The 23,948-nt window shown below is 36.6% G+C and overlaps 1 protein-coding gene across 5 annotated transcripts in view; it reads left to right on the top strand.

The window, feature by feature from the left end:
- Positions 1-23,948, top strand: part of GKAP1 (G kinase anchoring protein 1) — an 86,479-nt gene that overhangs the window by 6,980 nt on the left and 55,551 nt on the right. For all 5 annotated transcript variants that reach the window (XM_055427352.2, XM_055427355.1, XM_055427351.1 and 2 more), the window contains 4 exons: positions 6,422-6,674; positions 9,482-9,625; positions 17,631-17,708; positions 21,446-21,569. In XM_055427352.2, the coding sequence (XP_055283327.1) occupies positions 6,465-6,674; positions 9,482-9,625; positions 17,631-17,708; positions 21,446-21,569 (556 nt within the window). In that variant the 5' untranslated portion in view covers positions 6,422-6,464. The remainder of the gene's footprint in view (positions 1-6,421; positions 6,675-9,481; positions 9,626-17,630; positions 17,709-21,445; positions 21,570-23,948) is intronic.

The following is a 23,948-nucleotide window of genomic DNA, read 5'->3' as shown; positions in this document are numbered from 1 at the left end:
TCTAATTTCTGGTCCTGACTTTGACAGTAACTTGCAGAATGGCTTAACCAGTCTGAGTACCAGTTGTCTCATCTGTAAAGCCAAAGGATTTGGGTTAGATATTACTAGAGGACCTTTTTTAAAAAAATTTTTATTGTGTAGTTGATATACATTGTGTTAGTTTCTAGTGTAAATAAAATGATTCAATTATATATATATTCTTTTATTAGAGGACCTTTGATATCATAAGTTTAAAAATTTCTGTAAAAGCTGAAAGATACCAATAAGGGATTGATTTCTAAAATATATAAAGAGCTCATACAGCTTGATATCAAAAAGACAACCCAATCAGAAAATAGGCAGAAGACCTAAATGGACATTTCTTCAAAGACAACATACAGACAGCCTACAGGCACGTGAAAAGAGTTCAGTATGCCTAGTTATTAGGGAAATGCAGATCAAAACTGCAATGAGGTATCATCTCACACCAATCAGAATGACTGGCATTTAAAAAAAAATCTACAAATAATAAATGCTGGAGAAGGTGTGGAGAGAAAAAGAAACCTTTTATGCTGTTGGTGGGACTATGAATTGGTGCAGCCACTGTGGAGAACAGTATGGAGGCTCCTGAAAAAACTAAAAACAAGAGTTACTACTATATGATCCAGCAATCCCACTCCTGGGCATTTATCCAGAGAAAACTTTAATTCAAAAAGATATGTGTACCCCAGTGTTAATTTGTTGTTGTTGTGTTCAGTTGCTGAGTCATGTCTGATTCTTTGCAACCCCATGGACTGCAGCAAGCCAGGCTCCTTTGTCTTCCACCGTCTCGCAGTTTGCTCACACTCATGTCCGTTGAGTCAGTGATGCTGCTGCTGCTGCTAAGTCACTTCAGTCGTGTCCGACTCTGTGTCACCCCATAGACCATATTATCCTCTGCCGCCCCGTTCGCCTTTGCCTTCAGTCTTTCCTAGCATCAGGGTCTTTCCAGTGAATCATCTCTTCACATCAGGTGGCCAAAGTATTGGAGTTTCAGCTTCAGCAGCAGTCCTTCAAAAGAATATTCAGGGCTGGTTGGTATCCTTTAGGATTGACTGGTTTGATCTCCTTGCTGTCCAAGGGACTCTCAAGAGTCTTCTCCAGCACCACAATTCAAACGTATCAGTTCTTTGGCACTCAACCTTCTTTATGGTCCAACTCTCACATCCATACATGACTACTGGAAAAACAGTATCTTTGACTAGATATTCCTTTGTCATCAAAGTGATGTCTGTTTTTTGAATACACTGTGTAGATTTGTCATAGCTTTCCTTCCAAGGAGCAAGTGTCTTTTAATTTCATGGCTGCAGTCACTGTCCACAGTTATTTGGGAGCCCAGGAAAATAAAATCTGTCACTACTTCCAGTTTTTCTGCTTCTTTAGCCATGAAGTGGTGGGACTGGATTCCATGATCTTAGTTTTTTGAATGTAGAGTTTCAAGTCACCTTTTTCACTCTTGTCTTTCACCCTCATAAGGATGCTCTTTAATTCTTCTTTGTTTTCTTCCATTAGAGTGGTATCATCTGCATATCTGAGTTTGTTCATATTTCTCCCTGCAATCTTGATTCCAGCTTCTGATTCATCCAACCTGTCATATTGCGTGATGTACTTCACATATAAGTTAAATAAGCAAGATGACAACATACAGCCTTGTCGTACTCCTTTCCCAATTTGGAACCAGTCACTTTTTCCATGGCTGGTTCTAACTTTTTTCTTGACATGTATATAGATTTCTCAGGAGTCAGGTAAGGTAGTCTTGTATTTTCATCTCTTAAAGAATTTTCCACAGTTTGTTGTGATCCACACAGTTAAAGGCTTTAGTGTAGCCAGTGAAGCAAAAGCAGATGTTTACCTGGAATTCTCTTGCATTTTCTATGATCCGTTGGATGTTGGCAATTTGACCTCTGGTTCCTCTGCCTTTTTGAAATCCAGATTGAACATCTGGAAGTTCTTGGTTCATGTATTGTTGAAGTCTGGCTTGGAGAATTTTGAGCATTACTTTGCTAGTATGTAAAATGAGTGCAGTTGTGTGGTAGTTTGAACATTCTTTGGCACTGCCTTTCTTTGGGATTGGAATGAAGACTGACCTTTTCCAGTCCTGTGGCCACTGCTGAGTTTTCCAAATTTGCTGGCATATTGAGTGCAGCACTTTCACAGCATCATCATTTAGGATTTGAAAAAGCTCAGGTGGAATTCCATCACCTCCACTAGCTTTGTTCGTTGTGATGCTTCCTAAGGCCCACTTGACTTCACACTCCAAAATGTCTGGCTCTCGGTGAGTGATCACACCGTTGTGGATATCTGGCTCATGAAGATCTTTTTTGTATAGTTCTTCTGTGTGTTCTTGCCACTTCTTAATATCTTCTGTTTCTGTTAGGTCCATACCATTTCTGTCCTTTACTGTGGCCATCTTGGCATGAAATGTTCCCTTGATATATTCAATTTTCTTGAAGAGAAAGAAGTAATTTTCTTGATATCTCTAGTCTTTCCCTTCTATTGTTTTCCTCTGTTTCTTTGCATTGTTCACTTAGGAAGGCCTTCTTACCTTTCCTTGCTGTTCTCTGTAATTCTGCATTCATTTGGATATCTTCCCTTTCCTCCCTTGCTTTTTGCTTCTCTTCTTTCCTCAGTCATTTGTAAGGCTTCCTGAGACAACCACCTTGCCTTCTTTCGTTTCTGTTTGGGATGATTTTGGTCACTGCCTCCTGAACCTCTGTCCATTGTTCTTCAGTCACTGTCTCCACCAGATCTAATCTCTTGAATCTATTCATCAACTCCATTGTATCATTATAGGGGTTTTGATTTGGTCATATCTGAATGGCCTGGTGGTTTTCCCTACTTTCTTCATTTTAAGCCTGAAATTTGATTTGAGCCACAGCCAACTACAGGTCTTGTTTTCACTGACTGTGTAGAACTTCTCCATCTTTGGCTGCAAAGAAAACATAATCAGTCTGTTTTCATTATTTACTATCTGGTGATGTCCATGTGAAGAGACATCCCTTGGGTTGGAAAAGGGGGGTTGCTGTGAGCAGCATCTTCTTTTAACAAAACTCTGTTAGCCTTTGCCCTGCTTCATTTTGTACTCCAAGACCAAACTTGACTGTTATTCTGGGTATTTGTTGACTTCCTACTTTTGCCTTCTGATCCCAATGATGAAAAGGACATCTTTCATCTTTTTTGGTGTTAATTCTAGAAGATCTTACAGGTCTTCATAGAACTGGTCAGCTTCAACTTCTTTGGCATCAGTGGTTGAGGCATAGACTTGGATTACTGTGATGTTGAATGGTTGCCTTGGAAATGATTTGAGATCACTCTGTCGTTTATAAGGTTTCACCCAAGTACTGCATTTCAGATTCTTCTGTTGACGATGAGGGATATTCCTTTTCTTCTAAGGGATTCTTGCCCACAGTAGTAGATGTAGTGGTTATCTGAATTAAATTCGCCCATTCCCGTCCATTTTAGTTCACTGATTTCCTAAGATGTCAATGTTCACTCTTGCCGTCACCTGCTTGACCATGTCCAGTTTACCCTGATTCATGGACCTAACATTCCAGGTTCCTGTGCAGTGTTGTTCTTTACAGTGTCAGACTTTACTTTCAGCACCAGATACATCCACAACTGAGCATCGTTTCTGCTTTGACCCAGCTGCTTCATTCTTTCTGGAGCTGTTAGTAATTGCCCTCCACTCTTCCCCAGTAGTGTATTGGACACTTTCTGGCCTGGGGGGCTCATCTTTTGGTGTCATTTTGCCTTTTCATACTGTTCATGGGCTTCTTGAGTCAGTAATGATTTGCCATATCCTCCTCCAGTGGACCACATTTTGTCAGAACTTTTCACTATGACCCTTGCATCTTGGGTAGCCCTGAACAGTATGGCTCATAGCTTCATTGAGTTATGCAAGCCACTACGCCATGACAAAACTGTAATCCATGAAGGCACCCAGTTTTCATAGCAGCATTGTTTATAGATTGAATATAGTTTCCTCTGCTATACAGTAGGTGCTTGTTGTTTACCTGTTTTATATATCATAGTGTGAATATGTTAATCCCAAACTAATTTAATCTTCCCCTCACCCCTTTTATCACCTGTGGTAAGTATAAGTTCATTTTCTATGTCTATGAGTCTATTTCTGTTTTGTAAATAAATTCATTTGTAATACTTTATTTTTTTAGATTCCACATATAAGTAATATTATATGATATTTGTCTTTGTCATATTTACTTCACTTAATGTAATCATATATAGGTCCATGTTGTTACAAATGGCATTATTTCATTCTTTTTTATGGATGAGTATTATTCCATTGTGTTTGTATATCACAAACAGATGACTTGGATTACACAAGTCTGTGCACACACATACATCCATTCATCTGTTGATGGACGTTTAGGTTGTTTCCATGTCTTGGTTATTGTTAATAGTGCTGCTGTGAACATTGGGCACTGTTTACAATATTTCCCAGGCAAGAACACTGGAGTGGGTTGCCATTTCCTTCTCCAGGGGATCTTCCTGACATGGGGATTGGACCAGCATCTCCTCCATTGGCAGGTGGATTCTTTAGCACTGAGCCACCAGGAAGCCCCATAAATAAAATATATGTATATATTTAAATAATTGAAAGGCAATGGCAACCCACTCCAGTACTCTTGCCTGGAAAATCCCATGGATGGAGGAGCCTGGTAGGCTGCAGTCCATTGGGTCGCTAAGAGTTGGACATGACTGAGTGTTTTCACTTTCATGCATTGGAGAAGGAAATGGCAACCCACTCCAGTGTTCTTGCCTGGAGAATCCCAGGGACAGGGGAACCTGGTGGGCTGCCGTCTGGGGTCACACAGAGTCGAACACGACTGAAAAATATACACATGTATATAAATAATCGAATCATTTCCCTGTACACTTGAAACTAGCACAGCATTGTAAATTAGCTATAATCAAAGAAAACAAAACTGAAAGAGATAGGGTACACTGAGATTAATTAACTAAAAGATAATGGTAGAAGGTGATTTTGAAAAGTTTCCTTTGGTTGAGAGAATTTAAGTTCTCTTTTTTTAACTATTGAGATAACACATTTTATTTTTACGTGTATATTATAAAAACACAATATATGCTATTATTTTTGTTATAATATGTTTTATACTATATATAATTTATATATTATATAGTTTTTATTTTACATATATAATTTATATATATATAATAATTTTTGTTATAATCATGCTTTAGGGACATTTATATAGAAGAAAATTTATGAACTTAACCAATGTAGTTACTATTTGCAGTATTATTCTGTCTATTGTGAAGAGCCACATTTCTGTCTGGGATGATTTTCCCTGTAACTTAAAGAACCTCCTTCAGTAATTCTTGATGTGTGGTTATGCCTGTTATGAATATTTTCAGGTTTCGCATGTGTGGTGGTGGGTTGGTTTAATTGCTAAATTGTGTCTGACCGACTCTTGCCACCCCATGGACTGTAGCCTGCCAGGCTCCTCTGTCCATGGGATTTCCTAGACAGTGTACTGAAGTGGGTTGCCGTTTCCTTCTCCAGGGTAAGGTCTCTATTTTGCTGTCACTCTAGAATCAAACTTAAAGCAGAATTTGTATATGATAAGAATGTTCTTCCTTTCCTACTCCTTTTTCTCTATCTTCGAAGTTGAGGATAAGCATGTAGTAGGACCAGTGGTGGGAGAAGGAAATGGCAACCCACTCCGGTACTCTTGCCTGGAGAATCCCATGGACGGAGGAGCCTGGTGGGCTGCAGTCCATGGGGTCGCTCGGGGTCATACATGACTGAGCGACTTCACTTTCACTTTTCACTTTCATGCATTGGAGAAGGAAATGGCAACCCACTCCAGTGTTCTTGCCTGGAGAATCTCAGGGACGGGGGAGCCTGTGGGCTACCATCTATGGGGTTGCACAGAGTCAGACACGACTGAGGTGACTTAGCAGCAGCAGCAGCAGGACCTAGTGCAGTGAAATATGATATACGTACTTTTTCATTGTATTAATAAACTCTATTGATTTAGGATGTTCTCCATAAATATATGTACGTATTATGGCAGACTTAGGATGTACTTCATAGATATATGGTGGCGTATTTAAAAGAGGAAAGTCACTAATTTTTGGAAACTATATGGAAAAATGAATATATTGGTGGTAGCCTTGTAATAATTGTGAAATCTCAGTATATAACTTTTTGTTTTATATTACACAATTTTATGTTTTTTACTTAAGTTTAAAAAGTATGTTATTGCCAGTAGGACTGTGGGTATGAATCCAAATGTTACTAAATCCAGTGTCAGGAGAAGTGTGTGTGTATTTCTGTTTGTTCTGAAATCTAAAACAGTAAAATGTAAAACAGATTTTACTATGTTTATTCATCTGCCTCCTTTCTCCCTTCCCACAGGAATTATTCTTGACAGAAGTATTTTGAAAGAAAAATCTTTACAATGGCCTCAGCAGTACTTAGTTCTGTTCCCACTACTGCCTCTCGTTTTGCCTTGTTGCAAGTGGATAGTGGCAGTGGTTCTGATTCTGAGCCTGGAAAAGGCAAAGGTCGAAATACTGGAAAGTCTCAAACAAATAAATCAACTACAAATGAGAAGAAAAGAGAGAAAAGAAGAAAAAAGAAGGAACAGCAGCAGAGTGAAGCAAATGAGGTAGCAATTATAGTTATTTCACGTCTGCTTTCCCAGTAGATTGTAAGCATGAAGAGGACAGTTACTATCTTGTTGATCCATGTATCCACAGTTCCTGGTCCATAGGTACTTGGTAATTATGACTAAAATATATATATAAATATATGAATTTGTGTGTATTTGAAGTCTAATGTAATGAACGTATTGAATGCCTTTCTTTTCCTGGCCTGTGGAAGCTTATGTGCTCATTCCAAAAAGTTCCTGAAAAACATAGGAAGTCTTAAAACAAAACAAAGATCATTTGTGAATATAAAATAAAAAATATTAAAAAATAAAGGTCAATTGTGAATATAAAATAAAAATAAAAATATTCTCTAGTGACTATAACTAGAGATATAACAAATTAATATTTTGGTATGTGTTTTCTGTATACATATATATGTTTTTTGAATATATAGACATGTACACATACCTACATTCATATTTAACTTAAATGAAAATTAGATTATATAATAGACGTTCATAACTGGCTTTTTAAAAAAAGCATGAGCAGTTTTCCATGTGAGTAAATAAAAATCAACATTATTTTAAATGACTCCACATTATTTAAAAGTATGTGGCTTTGTCATAGTTTACTTAATCAAACTATTGTGATAAACATTTAGGTTTCCCATTTTTTTAATTATTATAGATAATAATCCTATGGCTAGCCTTGAAATGCATACGTTTTTATGCATTTGTCATCTTTTTCTTAAGGGTAGTAAGTACATGGCAGATCCTTCTCCCCTAAATACTCCTAGCATGAGTTACATGACCAAATTGTAATGTGCCCATTTATTTTTAAAAGAAATACTGAAAAACAGCTCTAGCCTGTGTTTGTCTTTTAATAGAGCAGTAGGTATATAAGGACCTTTCTCTATCACTGAATAAGAGAAGCAGTAGAAGTGTTTTTTTCCTCTCTATATTCATTTTATAATATCTCAAGACTGCGAAAAGCCTTTTTGATTTGTTAATTTCCATCACCATTGCTTTGTGAGTATCTCTTTAAAATTTTGCCACACAGGGTAACTTCTTTAAAAGACATTTTTCTCACTATATAACCTTTCCGAAGTCCAGTCTTACAGAACTTTTGATTGCCTACCATTTTCTTTTTGGAATTAAAGATGATTTGGGGGAACAGAAAATAAGGTAATAGTGGGGTTTACATTGCGTTACTGAGAATGAGCCTGAGGATCCTCCCTTCCCGCTTGCGCATCTATAGTTCTGTCAGTCTGTTTTCTGTAATAAATCAGTACTGAACCTGCCATGGCTTCATCTCTAGCAGCATCTCCTCTACTCTGGCTTTCCCACAGCAGAAACCACTTCTTAAAGCAATGTTTGTATCTTATCACTCCCTCCTGCAGAATAGTCTGTTGATTATCAGTTAAATTGTTGATCCTTGATTTTAAAGCCTCTTTATTGGTTTCTTAGGACTTCTGTAACAAAATACCACAAGCTGGGTGATTTAAAACAACAGAAATGTATTCTCTTAACAGTTCTAGAGGCTAGAAGTCTAACCATGGTGTTAATAGGACAAGGCTCTTTCTCAGTGGAATCCTTCCTTTCCTCTCTCCTCTTCCTAGCTTATTATGGTAGCTGTCAGTCCTCAGTGTTCCTTGGCTTTGTATATCTTTGTCTATACCTTTTCATTCACTAGGGCCCAGCCTAATTCAGTTTAACCTTGACTTGATTATGTTTGCAAAGATCCTTTTTCTGAATGAGGTCGTATTCACCGACAGCGAGAGTTAGACCTACAGCATATTTTTTGAGGGAATACAATTTAGTCCAAATACTCAGTACTTTTCTCCCTGTTTCAACCTCTGTGTCTCAGATTATTCCTACTTTTGGGAGTGGCTTGGCCAGTACAGTTTTAATTCATTATGTTACTTGGTGGTCTAGGCCCTGTATTTTTTAAAAAACTTATCCATTGCTTTTATTGGAAAAATCTTTAAAGCTATTATATCACATGTTTTGTTTTTTTCCCTTTTAGAGATACAGAGGAAACTGCTATAGTCTTTACAATATAAGAGGAACAAAATTAGCATCTGTTCTCACTGGAACTTCTACCTTGCTAATAACATTGTTAGGGTAGATGCTAATGTCTGCTGCATTAGAAGCTCATTATTCTACATTAAATGTAAATAGCAGACATCTATAATGAGATAATCATGGGGCATGAATGTTTGAACTGCTGTGTCTCTCGTCATCATATTTTGAAGTTCCTCAAACTTACTAATGCCTGTAGAGCAATCTGTATCACCTAAGACAGACCTCTTTGATTTGTCCTCTTTCCCCACTAGACTGTTGTAACCAATTAAAGTATTTTCCTAATCATATATTGCTAGTTGTAGGCTCTGTATTTTTCAGGACTAGCAAAGTAGTTGCTAGATTTCCTTAAGCTATCTTCTCTCACTATTTAAACTTTTAAATTTATAAGCCATTAAAGTTTAATCCCTCATTGAACCTTATTGTTTTGTATTTTAAAAAAGTACACTTGTTATCCTGTTCTCTATTCCTATAAACCCTTTAATAAACCAGGATCATTAAATTGGTTCAAATGATAGTATAATAGAGTATAATCCATTTTTACTTATTAATCATTTCATCTATAAATCCACCAAAATTTTCTCAAATGCTGGTGAAATTCTACAAAGATGACAAAAGTTCACAATGACTTTGTGAGTTAGTATATTGAGTATTTAGAAGTATAAAAATATTGATTTCTTAACTTCCAAAAAAATCATTAATCTCAGTATTGGTAAACTGAATTTAATTTTTTTTCCCTATAGCTCAGGAATCTTGCTTTTAAGAAAATTCCACAGAAATCCTCCCATGCCATTTGTAATGCTCAACATGAGCTTTCATTACCAAACCCAGTACAGAAGGATTCACGAGAAGAAAATTGGCAAGAGTGGAGACAAAGAGATGAGCAGGTACAGCTAAGTAAATTAAGTTGTTTTGCTTTAGTTTTCAGTGAATTTTTACATTTTTTAGATAGCAGTGTATCCAACCATGACACTACTGTTCTGAGGAGCATTTTGTATTGGATTCACTCATGTGTATGCTACTTTTAATAAGAGGTTCTGGTTTTTATCTAACTAGGAAAACAGATAGACACATTTATTATTTTTGTTAGTTTGTTAGTTTCAAACGGTTATTTTCTGAGTTTTTACTTCATCTGCCCTTTTATAAATGAGGTAGAGATAGGGAAGGTAGAAAAACAGGATTAAGTTATTTAGAGTAAAGAAAATCATATTTGTAAGACCAATACTAACTAGAAATACTCAGTGACAGTTTTGTTTAAAGAAGAAAAACTTTGAGGGGAAACTTTTCCTTTTCAGGCTTGTTGTAAAATAGTTTGTGACATTTGTTTTTTTAAACCTATTTATGCAATGTTTTCTTCTTTTATTCCTCTTGTTAAATAAATGTCATTAATAACCAAATCAAAGAGATAATTTAATAAAACCAGTCAGCTTCTTTTTGTGTTTGTGGTATTCAGGAAAATAACGTACTAAATTTGGAATGTACTCTAGGAGATGCTGTATATATGAAAAATGAATAGTTATTTTCTTATCTGTTAAACTGTCATTTGATCTGTTGGAAATAAATATTATTTTAGCAGATGTTTGGCTTAATGGAGTGGCTATACCTATTGTGCTTGAGTTTCAGTTTTAAAAGAATTAAACTGTACTAAACCGTGCTCTTAACTTAAGCTATGTTAATTATAACATTTTCTATAGAAATTTCTAGTGCCTCAGGCTCATCATTACAAGCATTTGTTATTACACTGCTGCTGCTGCTGCTAAGTCACTTCAGTCGTGTCCGACTCTGTGTGACCCCATAGACGGAAGCCCCATCCCTGGGATTCTCCAGGCAAGAACACTGGAGTGGGTTGCCATTTCCTTCTCCAATGTGTGAAAGCGAAAAGTGAAAGTGAAGTCGCTCAGTCGTGTCCGACCCTTAGCGACCCCACGGACTGCAGCCTACCAGGTTCCTCCATCCATGGGATTTTTTAGGCAATAGTACTGGAGTGGCTTGCCATTGCCTTCTCCGTTGTTATTACACTAGAGCTGTGCAAAAATGATATTTCCAGGTGCTGGTAAACTGGATAAATCGTCTTATTTTAGGGGGATTATTTGATTCTTTTTTTCCTTTTGCAGCATTCCTTATGACATTTTATTCTGGTTTACAAGTATTATTAATGGTACACTTGTTTAGACAGTAATAGAATTTGCCAGTGTCTTCACCAGAGAGAATTTCTCCCAGTGGCCCAAGGGGCATTGGAAAATTAATAAAGGAAAACTGCTCAATTCTCCATCAAAATAAATTCATGTAATATGTGAACTTAACAGATATTTATTGCCTGCCTTCCTGCCCCCATTGATTACCGCCAAAATGACCAGGTAATTAGGAGAAAGAAATAGTTAACTTGGCCCTGACCCTATATAAAAATGTCATCCAAGGCTGAGGAACTTTGAGGAATTTCTACTAGATACACTATTGATGGGTCACTTAGGAAAAGCTGGTACCTTATTTGAAAATCTAACTTGTAGGAAAATAAAGTCCTGGGAAGTAGCGTAGTTGCTGGGATAATTACACTGATAAGTAGAGAAGAGATAAGGCAAGCTCAGTATACCACTTGGAATCTGTTTTGCTGTGTGGAATAATAGATTTAAAAAATAGGGACCAGACTGACTGTAGTAGGCAGAAGGCATGCAGTTGTGGTAGGTATTCTTCTTGACACAGGGCAACAGCACAAAACTCCACGTATGTCTTTACAATAAATGGTTTTGGGGAAACTGGATATCCACTGCCAAAAGAATGACATTCAAACTGAGCCGATTGAAAAGGTGGATATAGAAATCTTGTCTGTTATATGACTATTTTAAATACAGAAGAGTAATACCAAAACAAAGTTTCCTACTCCTAAATTGTCAAAGTGATAACATAAATTTACATGAACTAAGCCTCAGCATAAAATCTGAGAGCTGCATTAAACAGCAACAAGATAGACAGTAAAGAAGCATCCATTACATCTACTTAGGAGCAAGCACTGGATCTTAGTTAATCTCATGTCAACGGAAGAAACGTTTCTGCCACATAAAAGGAGAATATCGTACTTAATGTCCAAAGTGAAAGTGTACTTTGAAAACGATGTTACAGGGAGCAGAAGTTTATTTTAGACAGCACCTATTTTTTGTTTTAATAAAAACCAAGGAGCTAGAACATTTTATAAAAGTCGAGGTGGCAGTTACGTTATATGGATTACAGTCCATAGAGCCCCACAGTCTGACACGACTGAAGTAACTTAGCATACACAGTACTGATTCCAGTATTACCTTTTAAAAATTTTACATCATGGCTCAAAAATAATAGAAAAATCTCTTCTAATGGATGTTGAATGAAAAATAGATCAGATTCTGTGTATTTCTTTCTCCTGTTGTATTGATTCAGACCCCACATATCACTGGTTTTGTCCAACTCTGAAGTGAAATGTCTGCTAGCATGTGCATAGTTAATTGTTTTCTCACATTGTATCCTCCAGTCTACCTGATAAAGGCATTTTGCCAATATCTTGTTGTGTTTTTTGTTTGTGAGAGTGGTATTTCTCATTAACCTTGTGGCTGGTATAATAAGCCTCTTGGTGATAGTTTGACTTGCATTTGATTTCACTATAAAGAATGCTCTTTGTGTTTGTGTTTTTACTTTTTCTTTAGCAACAAAATTCATCACTTTTGTTCTCCAAAGCATTACTTGGTACATGTTTTGGGAAAACTCATACAGGTCACTGCACTTTGAAAGTGAAACAAAAACTATGTCTTTAGGTCACTGGTCTGACCATATTTCATAGCAGAAAACTAGGAACATATAGACTGATGATTCAGTAAATTGAAATTTCAAGTATTTGGTGTCTTTGTTGTTGTTCAGTCACTGAGTTGTGTCTGACTCTTTGCAGCCCTGTGGACTTCAACATGCCAGGCTTCCCTGTCCTTTACTATCTCCCAGAGTTTGCACAAACTCATGTTCATTGAGTTGGTGATACCATCCAACCATCTCATCCTCTGTTGCCCTCTTCTCCTTCTGCCGTCAGCCTTTCTCAGCATCAGGGTCTTTTCCAGTGAGTTGGCCCTTCACATCAGTGGCCAAAGTATTGGAGCTTCAGCTTCAGCATCTGTCCTTCCAGTGAATATTCAGGGTTGATTTCTCTTAGGATTGGCTGATTTGATCTCTGTGCTGTCCAAGGGACTCTCAAGAGTCTTCTCCAGCACCACAGTTCAAAAGCATCAATTATTTGGTACTCAGCCTTCTTTATGATCCAACTCTCACATCCATACATGACTACTAGAAAAACCAGAGCTTTGACTATTTGGACTTTTGTCGGCAAAGTGATGTCTCTGCTTTTTAATACGCTGTCTAGGTTTGTCATAGCCATTTCTTCCAAGGAGCAAATGTCTTTTCATTTCGTGGCTGCAGTCACCATCCACAGTGATTTTGGCACTCAAGAAAATAAAATCTGTCACTGTGTCCGTGTTTTCCCTATCTGTTTGTCTTGAAGTGATGAGACTGGATGCCATGGTCTTAGTTTTTTGAACGTTAAGTTTAAAGCCAGCTTTTTCATGTTCCTTGAATTTCACCTTAATCAGGAGGCTCTTAATTTTGGTATTTTAATTTTCTATTATTTTCCTTTTTAGCTGCTTATATGATACCACTTTTGTCCTGACACAGACAGATTTGTATTCTGTATTCACTATATTAGAGTCCTGTTCATTTTTTAAATTAATGCTGTTTTTATAAGTTGTATTATTTACTACTTTCACTGCTACTTTTAATCCTTCCATGAATCAGTGAACTATGTTTATTACTTTGATATATAATTAAAGCATTCAACTTAGTAAATGTAAACAGCACTCAGAAGATATGAAGGTGTGTTAGCTGACTTGAATGGAACATGATCATTAGTATGAACACATAGTTTTTGCAGAATATTGGCAACTTTTGAAATCATAACATTCAATAAGATTATTTGAAGTTTTCTGGGAAATAATTCTGCTTTCTACAGTTTGAAAATCATTGAGTTAGAGGAGCAGGGAGCACTACTGCTACTGTGGCTAAACACTTGTTGCAAGTGTTAAATGTTCTCAGAATCATGTCTTGTGTTTTGCAATAAGCCTGTTCCCATAATGCCTATGAGAATTGGAAATTAACTCTTCATTTGGGATTTGTTTTGCTTGGATTTAAAGTGGGTAAAATATTTATGGTACTTTGATTTGCAAATTTTTAAAACTGTAGTCCTAAAATATTTACTGTCCTAATTTTTCATCAGTTTTTCATACTCTTTAACTGATCATAAACCCTTGAGCCTATAGGCTTATTTAAATATATAAAAAAATGTTTTACTACTGGATAGGGATAGGAAGCATGAAGGAAGCCAAGAGAAAAGTATAGTGTTGTTTCCTGCATTGCTATGGTCAGGTCCAGGTTTCTGTATGCTGGGACTGCAGTAGTTTAGCCATTTTATAAGTTTTTTGTTGTTTTCATAAAACTAAACTGAAATTTAAATCATTTTATCCTAATTGTATTTCCTTGTATACTAGTTTTTGTTAATAATTAAAAGGTAAATGTAAGCTCTAAACTGCTATATTTAGAATCAAATGTTGGGGAGAGTCATATTTTTTACTTTTAAGAGTTCCATTTCATTCATGTTTATCATGCTCTTAGAATCAGCTACCTATATACTTAAGTTATATGAGATAATATGAAAAAGAATAATGACATCTTGCAAGACTCCCACCTTCATCACCTCTTCTCTTGCCCAGGGATTTATTTTTGGAATATTAGTCAGAATATGTGACATATTGGAAATAATCTTAAATGCCTTTTCTGTAAATTTTAAATGTCATTAATACGGATTAATAGCTGGTGGTAAATTGAAACAACTTTGCTCAGACTAAATTTAAGTAGATTTGGTATTTTTTCTATGGGGTTACTTTTGCTATGCTCTAATTATATTAAAATATTTTGTACTCTGTCTGCTTTGTGTTTTGGTGGAAAGATTGATATAAATTTCCTTTTTTTGTGTGATACTAACATGAATCCATGTCATTAACATGGAACTAAAATTGCCGGGAGAAATAGCAACAACTTCAGATATGCAGATGATACCACTCTAATGGCAGAAAGTGAAGAGGAACTAAAGAGCCTCTTGAAGGTGAAAGAGTAGAGTGAAAAATCTGGCTTGAAACTCAACATTCAAAAAATTAAGATCATAGCATCCAGTCCCATCACTTCATGATAAATAGAAGGGGGAAAAAATGGAAACAGTGACAGGTTTTATTTTCTTGAGGTCCAAAATCACTGCGGACGGTGACTGCAGCCATGAAATGAAACGCCACTTGCTCCTTGGAAGAAAAGCTATGACAAACCTGACAGCATATTAAAAAGCGGAGACATCACTTTGCCGACAAAGGTCTGCATAGTCAAAGCTATGGTTTTTCCAGTAGTCACGTAAGGATGTGAGAGTTGAATCATAAAGAAGGCTGAGTGCCTAAGATTTGATGCTTTCGAACTGTAGTGCTGGAGAAGACTCTTTTGAAAGTCCCTTGGATGGCACAGAGATCAAACCAGTCAATCTTAAAGGTAATCAACCCTGAATATTCACTGAAGGACTGATACTGAAGCTGATGAAACTCCAGTAATTTGGCCATTGATGTGAAGAACTAACTGCATTGGAAAAGACCCTGATGCTGGGAAAGATTGAAGGCAGGAGAAGAGGGCAACAGAATGAGATGGTTGGATGGCATCACCGACTCATTGAATATGAGTTTGAACAAACTGGGAGATAGTGAAGAATAGGGAAGCCTGGCATCCTGCAATTCATGGGGTCACAATGAATTGGACATGGCTTAGTGACTGGACAACTACAACAACAACATGAATCCAATTTCTTTTTACCTTTTAACTGTATATTGTTCTTTAAATACACATTTATATAATAAAGTATAAAACGTTAACCTTTAAGAAAGATAACTCTTTCCTGATTATTATTCATTTGGATTGAAGTAATTCTTCAGTTCTTTTCAGTTATTCCTTAGAAAAAGTATGTACAATTCACTTGGGAATTAACAAGAATTTTTGTATGCCCTTATTTACAATTTTAATTCTAACTGTATTTTTCTCTGAGTTAGATCAATTTTTTGTGATAAACCTAGTTTCCCCCCACTTTTTGTTACCTTAGTATAGGGTTGGATGAGATACTTTCAAAGGGATAACATTGATTAGAAATAAATGATTTATCAGTTCCTGATGTCCAGTGTTAACATTTTTCTAATTTTCAGAATATCCCTTTGAAACAGATTACTCCTTTTAGGAACTGATTTCTGTTTTAGTTCAGTTTTTTAAAATCGTTAAGCAGCAGAAACAATTCTGAGTAACTTTGGCAAAAAATAATCTGGTAAATGGTACTAATTAACAGATTTGCATTAAAAACTAAACAAAGACCTTGGAAAAGAGGAAAACTAAGAAATTCTGGGATGCTCTTAGGCATGAACTAGTAGAGCTAGTATACTCACTTTAAGAGGCTATAATCAGCTGATTGAACCCTACTTACTTTGTGTTTGTTCTCAAAATTTATTTCCCAAGAGAACAAAAAATAGCTCGGTCCTTTGCTCCCATCCTGTTGGTGGTTGCAGTGGCAGCTGGGATGTTTGTGTGGGTATGCTAATGAGTGGTATAAAGAATCAGGTGCTGACTGTCTTGCCAGAATCCTAGGACACTGGATTGAAGTGTTGTTATTCAAAGGAATAAAGGAAGGTATTGTGGGCAGATTAAAAGCAATGCCCACTGAAGTTATGTTTTTATTATATGGTATGCTGAAACTGCAATACTTTGGCCACCTCATGCGACGAGTTGACTCACTGGAAAAGACTCTGATGCTGGGAAAGGTTGGGGGTGGGAGGAGAAGGGGACGACGGAGAATGAGATGGCTGGATGGCATCACCGACTCTGTGGACATGAGTTTGAGTGTACTCCGGGAGTTGGTGATGGACAGGGAGGCCTGGCGTGCTGTGATTCATGGGGTCGCGGAGAGTCGGACACGACTGAGCGACTGAACTGAACTGATGCATAAGTTGACACATACATGTAAACAAATCCAGGATAGTTTACTCTTGTCCTATTGCAACTATCCTGTATTTAGCTGCAGACATGCCTTACCCCCAAAAGTAGACAACCCAAAGTCTCATTCAGCTACAGTACCAATTCTTTTGGCAGTTAGGAAAAGTAAGTCTTAGAGACTAATTTGATTGGAGGTGGCAGAAGCTGGATTGTCAGAGGTTAAGGTGAGACTGAGTGGTGAGAGAGAGGAACCAAAAGTTACAGATCACAAAAATTCATTTTATTGTAGTAGTATTAGATGACTTTAAAGGTAGACCAGTCATACAAAAGGAATAAAAAAACAGTAAAAAGATGAACTGTAATTTTTCTGTAACATCAGGCATATGCCAAAACAATTGGTCACCTTATTTAAAGGTTCTGTACATGCAAATTAGTCTATATTAAGGATATGGTATGTTTTTTAATGCTTATTGAGTTTTTAGTATTATTTGTTTTTAGTAACATATTTTCTGTGTCCAAAACTAGATACCATCTTTGACATTTGTTATAGTGTCAATTTCTTTGTAAGATTTTTTTTATTAGAGTAAAAAGATTATGTTACACAACAGATAATTGACAATGAGAAAGTAAAAATATCAAAATTGTAAGTTTTTGTTTTGGTATCATCTATAAAACATGGAGTTCTCTACTTTGGTATGGATAGATAACTTTGGAGAACCCAACTGTTTTTTAAAGTATTTGTTATTCTGTATATATTATCATGGTTATTTCGCTGGTGTCGTATAATGCTATATCTGTTTATTGTGAAACTGTTTTTACTTTTAGCTGACATCTGAAATGTTTGAAGCAGATCTTGAGAAGGCATTGTTGCTGAGTAAATTAGAATATGAGGAACACAAAAAGGTATTTCCATATTTATTGATTTATATATTTTAAGTTGTCAGAAGTTTGAACCAGCCTTCCTGAACTTTGTATAAAAGTTCTCCTTTAAAGTCTGTCGTAAAAATCCATCCTTGTATCAAAGTATTAACATAAAGTGTTTATGAGATTCTCCTCAAGTTTTCAGAGATACCACAAACACGTGGACTAAGCTTTGTCTGGTGATTTGGAATGTTTAGTTAAGAAATTTCTCCACCCACGATGAAAGGGCGAGAGGAAATGAATAGCAGATGATTTATTTTAACTTACTTTAAATGAACATAGAAAATAGTTAAGATTTTAAAATTTGAGTAACTCTGTGTACGGGGGCATCCATTAAAAGACCCTCTACTGAAGATACACTGTAGTTAAGTAAATGAGAAGACGTTTCTGACAGTTTGACCTTGTGAATTTAGCATTTATCACTAAGCTCTGATATTGGGCTATGTGTTGAAATGCATTATATAGCTTGTCATTGTAGGGATATTTAAGCAAAAAGTAGCATTTGTTTCTATTTTCTGTATTTAAATGAGCATTTATATTATCTCCATATTGTTTAACATTTTTTTTGTGTGTGTTTAACATTTTAGTCTTTGGCATACATTGGTAATTTATTTTGGTTTGCAAAATTTATTCAACTTGGGGTTATTAGTAGTTGATCATAAATGGCCTTTGGGCTTAAGGGCCTTTAGACTATATCACTGTACACTAACTCCTTCATTCAACATGAAGGGTGTAGAGGAGTGAACTTACAGGGGATAATTTTGCTATTTATTTGTAGCTCAAGGGAAGAGGATGAAAGTTGCCATTAGACTGGACTTGGTACACTGTATGTGTTAGTTTCATTTTTCATGTCCCTATTTGTATTATCTGGAATAATCAAGAATAACTGTAATCCTTACTGTTACTTGTTCATTTAGACACAAAGCTGGCAATTACAAAAGTGGATTCAGCTAGCTTTACTATGATTTAATCATTTAAATGAACTTTCAGATTACACTGGAAAAATCCTCCTGACTTGCTCGGTTCGAAGATAAAATTTATCAAATAGAATATTATCATACAGTGATGATTTGTTGTTAAATATATATCTACATTCTAAAGCTTTTTAGCCATACCTATAGAGGAGGAGTGGAGTAGATGGTGTTGGTAAAATATGCTCCCAGCCAGTTTTTTTGAGGCAGTCATAGGCCTGGTACCTAAAAGCACAGGTTTTATCAGACTATAATGATTCTCAGAGAATGGTCAAACTCCTTTTCTATGTGATGGCTGCTGCTGCTACTTAGTTGCTTCAGTTGTGTCCAACTCTGTGCTGCCCTATGGACTACAACCTGTGAACAGGCTTCTCTGTCCATGCGATTCTCTAGGAAAGAAGACTGGAATGGGTTGCCATACCTTCCTCCAGGGGATCTTCCTGACCCAGGGATCAAACCCAGGTCTCCTGCATTGCTGGCACATTCTTTACTGCTGAGCCACCAGGGAAGCCCCGTGCAATGGCTAGTTTGATGTAGTTATACTGATGTAGATATTGTCAGTATTCCAATAAAATAACTATGATTATTTTAGCCTAAAGGTTTTCATAATAGCTAAACTGTGGGATGGCATTTTCTGTCCTGTCACTCACTCCCCAGATATTTTTTTGAATAGTCAGAAATTGCTAGGCATGCAGTACAAAGATAGAGACATGGTCCAAGCCATTGAATTTAGTAGAGGGAGTGAAGTGAGAGACACACATATAATTGTAGTGTACAATATTGAGAGATTTTATGTTTTCATTGCAGTGGGAATTCAGTAAGATAGAATTTTCTGTGCTTTTGATGGGGGTGGATTTTAGCAAAGGATTCTTTTTTTGTTTGATAAATCTGAAGTGTTACAGTATGTAAATATACGATGTATAGTGTGTTAGTTTGATATATTTGTATATTGTAGTATGATTGCCAGTGAAGTGATAGTTATCATATGATAGTGTTGTAGTATATAGTATTATTGATTTTTATTCCTGATACTGTGCATTGGATCTATGTGGTTTATTTATTACTCATTATAAGTTTGTATACTTAAACACTGTTGGTCTCATCTTACCATCCCCTGGTAACTAATTTTACTCTTTTTTAATAGGTTTGACTTTATTTTTTAAAAAAAGATTCCTCATATAAGTGATATCATTCAGTACTTCTCTTTCTGTGTCTAAATTATGTCACTGAGCATAATGTTATCAAGGTCTATCCATGTTGTGACAGGATATCTTAGGATGGCAGGATATCTTAGGAAAAGGTTCTTAAAGAGGAGTCTTACTTGATGTATTGAAAGTTCATCAGTAGGCAAGAGAAAGGCATTCTCAAGGAAGGAGAGGTAAGTATATATCTATGTATACATGTGAAAGAGTAGCATTTTGAAAAACTGTAATTTAGTACCTAGAGTTGCTGGAGATACTGCCACCAGAATAGACTATAAACATTGTGTGCAGACTTAGGAGATTGACTTTTATACATTTGTTGGGAGAGAGCTATTGAAATTTTTAACTTTTAGATTTCAGGTTTTCATTTTAGAAACTCATGCTGTAACAGTGTAGAAGATGAGTGGTGAGGCTAAAATTAGAGAGTATTGTAATGTCAAGTTAAAGAAGGCGAGGAAAATGACAAAGTATGAAGTCCATGGGGTTGCAATGAGTCGGACACGACTGAGCGACTGAACTGAATTGAACTTCCCTGTTGGGGATGAATAAAAGAGAATAGATTTAAGAGCTCTTTAGGAGTTAAACTCAACAAGACCTAGTAACTAATTTGCACATAAAATATAAAGGAAGAATAGGCAAGGATCACTGAGGTTTCTAGCCTAGACAGTATAATGATGGTGACATTAAATAAGATACTCACTAGGAGTTCAACATGCTTAGTTTGCAGATGTTTATTGAACATTCCATGTGAGTTGTCTGTACGTACACAAGTCATCAGGTAGAACTTTAAATTTTGAGTTTGAGGAACAACAGGTATAAAGGATATGAAGATAGATTAAGAATGGAATAATGGTGAACAGCAGCTGCATTTTAAAGAGTATAGTTGGGAAAAGAGAAACCAGTGAAGGAGAAATAAGCATAGTCAGAAGTATATTGAGAAAACCAGGAGATGCTTAAAAAGAAAAATATGTCTTTGGATTTGGCTTTGAAAAAGAAAACTGAAAGTGTGAGTTGGTCAGTTGTGTCTGACTCTGCCACCCCATGGACTGTAGCCTCTGTCCATAGAATTCTCCAGGCAAGAATACTGGAGTGGATTGCTATTCCCTTCTCCAGGAAATATTCCAGAGCCAGAGATCAAACTGAGTCTCTCGCATTGCAGGCAGATTCTTTACCATCTTAGGCACCAGGAGGTTGACTTTAATTTTAGTGTCAGAGACTAGCAGAAGCCAGATTTCAGTTCGTTTGAGAAAAGAAATTGACCCTAGATTATTGTGTTAACTTTGGTCCTGACATGAAGAAGAGGATGAGCAACTCAGAGTTATAGATCAAGGTATAGCTTTTAATTTTTATTTTAGTGTTTAATAGGCAGAAGATTAAGTATATCCATAAACAGGTAACTTTTTATACAGTTTGGCTAGCCTCTGTTTTGATTTTTTTATTTGCCTCTTATCTGTAAAAATATGACTTTAAGAAACATATTGCATATTGGTGAATTGATTTTACTGGTGTAAACCAAGCTTAATTATTGTTGGTAATTTTTTTTTAGGAATATGAAAATGCTGAAAATGCATCGACTCAGTCAAAGGTTATGAATAAAAAAGACAAAAGAAAGACTCATCAGGGAAAAGACAAACCTCTCACAATATCACTTAAAGAGTTTCAATCTGAAGGTAATATATGTACAGAATCTATTAAGCCAGAAAAACTATTCTGAATCTTTGTATACTTAAGTACCTTTCTAATTTTTAAAATAAGATTGTTTTATTAACATGTTACTTAGAATGTAAAACATGTAAACCTGCTTGGAAATAAACTATTTGGGGGTTAAAGTAATTTAAACACAGTCTTTAAAACCTCATAAAATTTCAGTAAGAATTTATCTTTCTGTATTTCTGAATTTGCCCCTTTTCTAAAATTCACTGAAAATAAAAATTCATATTTGTAATTTTGAGTCATCTTGAAACATATTATTGCCCTTACACATAAAGCAATTTGACTTACACTAGACCAGAAATAGGGGGCTTCCCAAGTGGCGCAGTGGAAAAGAATCTGCCTGCCAGTGCAGGAGACATAGGAGACATGGGTTCGATCCCTGGGTTGGAGATCCCCTGGAGAAGGAAATGGTAACCCACTCCTGTATTCTTGCCTAGAGAATCCCAAGGAAAGAAGAGCCTGGTGAGCTACAGTCCATGGGGTTGCAAAAGAGTTAGACACAACAATGGCACCCCACTCCAGTACTCTTGCCTGGAAAATCCCATGGATGGAGGAGCCTGGCGGGCTGCAGTCCATGGGGTCGCTAGGAGTCGGACATGACTGAGTGACTTCACTTTCCCTTTTTCCTGTCATGCATTGGAGAAGGAAATGGCATCCCACTCCAGTGTTCTTGCCTGGAGAATCCCAGGGACGGGGGCGCCTGGTGGGCTGCCGTCTGTGGGGTTGCACAGAGTCGGACACAACTGAAGCGACTTAGCAGCAGCAGCAGCAACTAAATAACAACAAGCCATGCTTACACCAGTCAAAACAGTTGGTGACCAGATAAACAGCAAGGTCTGACTGTATTGAAGAGAATTATATTCAAAGGAAAATAAGAGTAGTTGCTGACCAAATGAACAACTGTTTGTTCATTGATCTTGAAGTCAGTTTGACTCGTATGAATTTAAACTTAACGCATTGGTCACCCCGTGGACTGTAGCCCACCAGGCTCCTCTGTCCTTGGAATTCTGCAGGCAGAGAATACTGGAGTGGGTTGCCATACCCTTCTCCAAGGGATCTTCCCAACCTGGGGATCGAACCCAGGTCTCCTGCATTGGAGGCAGATTCTTTACCATCTAAGTCACCAGGGAAGCCATCCATGAGGATTAGTAAGACCATAACAGTAATATTTTAAAAAGAAAATACTTCACTGTTTTTAGAAACAAGCCTGTCTATGAGTTCAGTTCAGTCGCTCTGTCGTGTCTGACTCTTTGCGACCCCATGAACTGCAGCACGCCAGGCCTCCCTGTCCGTCACCAACTCCTGGAGTCCACCCAGACCCATGTCCATCGAGTCGGTGATTCATCCAACCATCTCATCCTCTGTCATCCCCTTCTCCTCCTGCCTTCAATCTTTCCCAGCATCAGGGTCTTTTCAAATGAGTCAGCTCTTTGCATCAGGTGGCCAAAGTATTGGAGTTTCAGCTTCAACATCAGTCCCTCCAGTGAACACCCAGGACTGATCTTCTTTAGGATGGACTGGTTGGATCTCCTTGCAGTCCGTGAATTTAGGAATAAATTTAGAGGATTGCACTGTTCACATTTAAGGATGAGGAAAGTTTTTCCTGTAGCTGACTTTTCTGATAAAGTCACTTTGTTTTGGGGTTAAAAGAACAGATACATGTTAAATTTCCAATTTTAGTAAGAATGATTTTATATAAGAGTTATGTCATTATAAACTAGGCAAAGATATGAAAAGAATGTTTTTTAAAACTTTAATTATCATATGTTTAAATACTATGTAAATTTATTAGATGAGTTGAGAATGACATTAGTATGTTATTGTTAAAGGCAGGCTGCACAACTATTTCAAAACATGACAAACACAATCATGGTTCTTCCCTGGGTTTCTGGCTTCACATTGAATACTAAGTAGAACATGCAAGAAGAATGACTGAGTATTCTATCAGGATTTGGTAGTTTGACCTGAAACTTAAGATTTTGACATTTACTGGGTTTATGGATTCTATTCTGATTAGTGGATGCTTTAGAGAATTGGACCCAGCTTTTAGGTTTGCAATAGGTTTCTCATAAGAAACTATGCTGTTAAATTGTTTTTAGTCTTTGAGAATGGAAAGTTTCTACTGTGCCTGAGAAGCATTGTTAAATGTTAGATACCTTGATCATCTCCAATTTAAATAAGAACACTTGCTACCTATTAGTTTCAACCTTTTGTCTATGTGGATTCCCTGTGTCTTCCTTGTAATCATTTCCCAGAAATACTGTGTTGTTACTAAGTCAGTGGTTTGTTTAATTTCAATATAGTTGTATCAACATCAGTTCAGTTCAGTTCAGTCC

The sequence above is a fragment of the Moschus berezovskii genome, chromosome 7 (genome assembly GCF_049115385.1).
Source record: "Moschus berezovskii isolate FMDL1 chromosome 7, NW_MosBer_1.0, whole genome shotgun sequence".
NCBI lineage: Eukaryota > Metazoa > Chordata > Mammalia > Artiodactyla > Moschidae > Moschus > Moschus berezovskii.
This window is presented reverse-complemented; position numbering and strand designations above follow the sequence as displayed.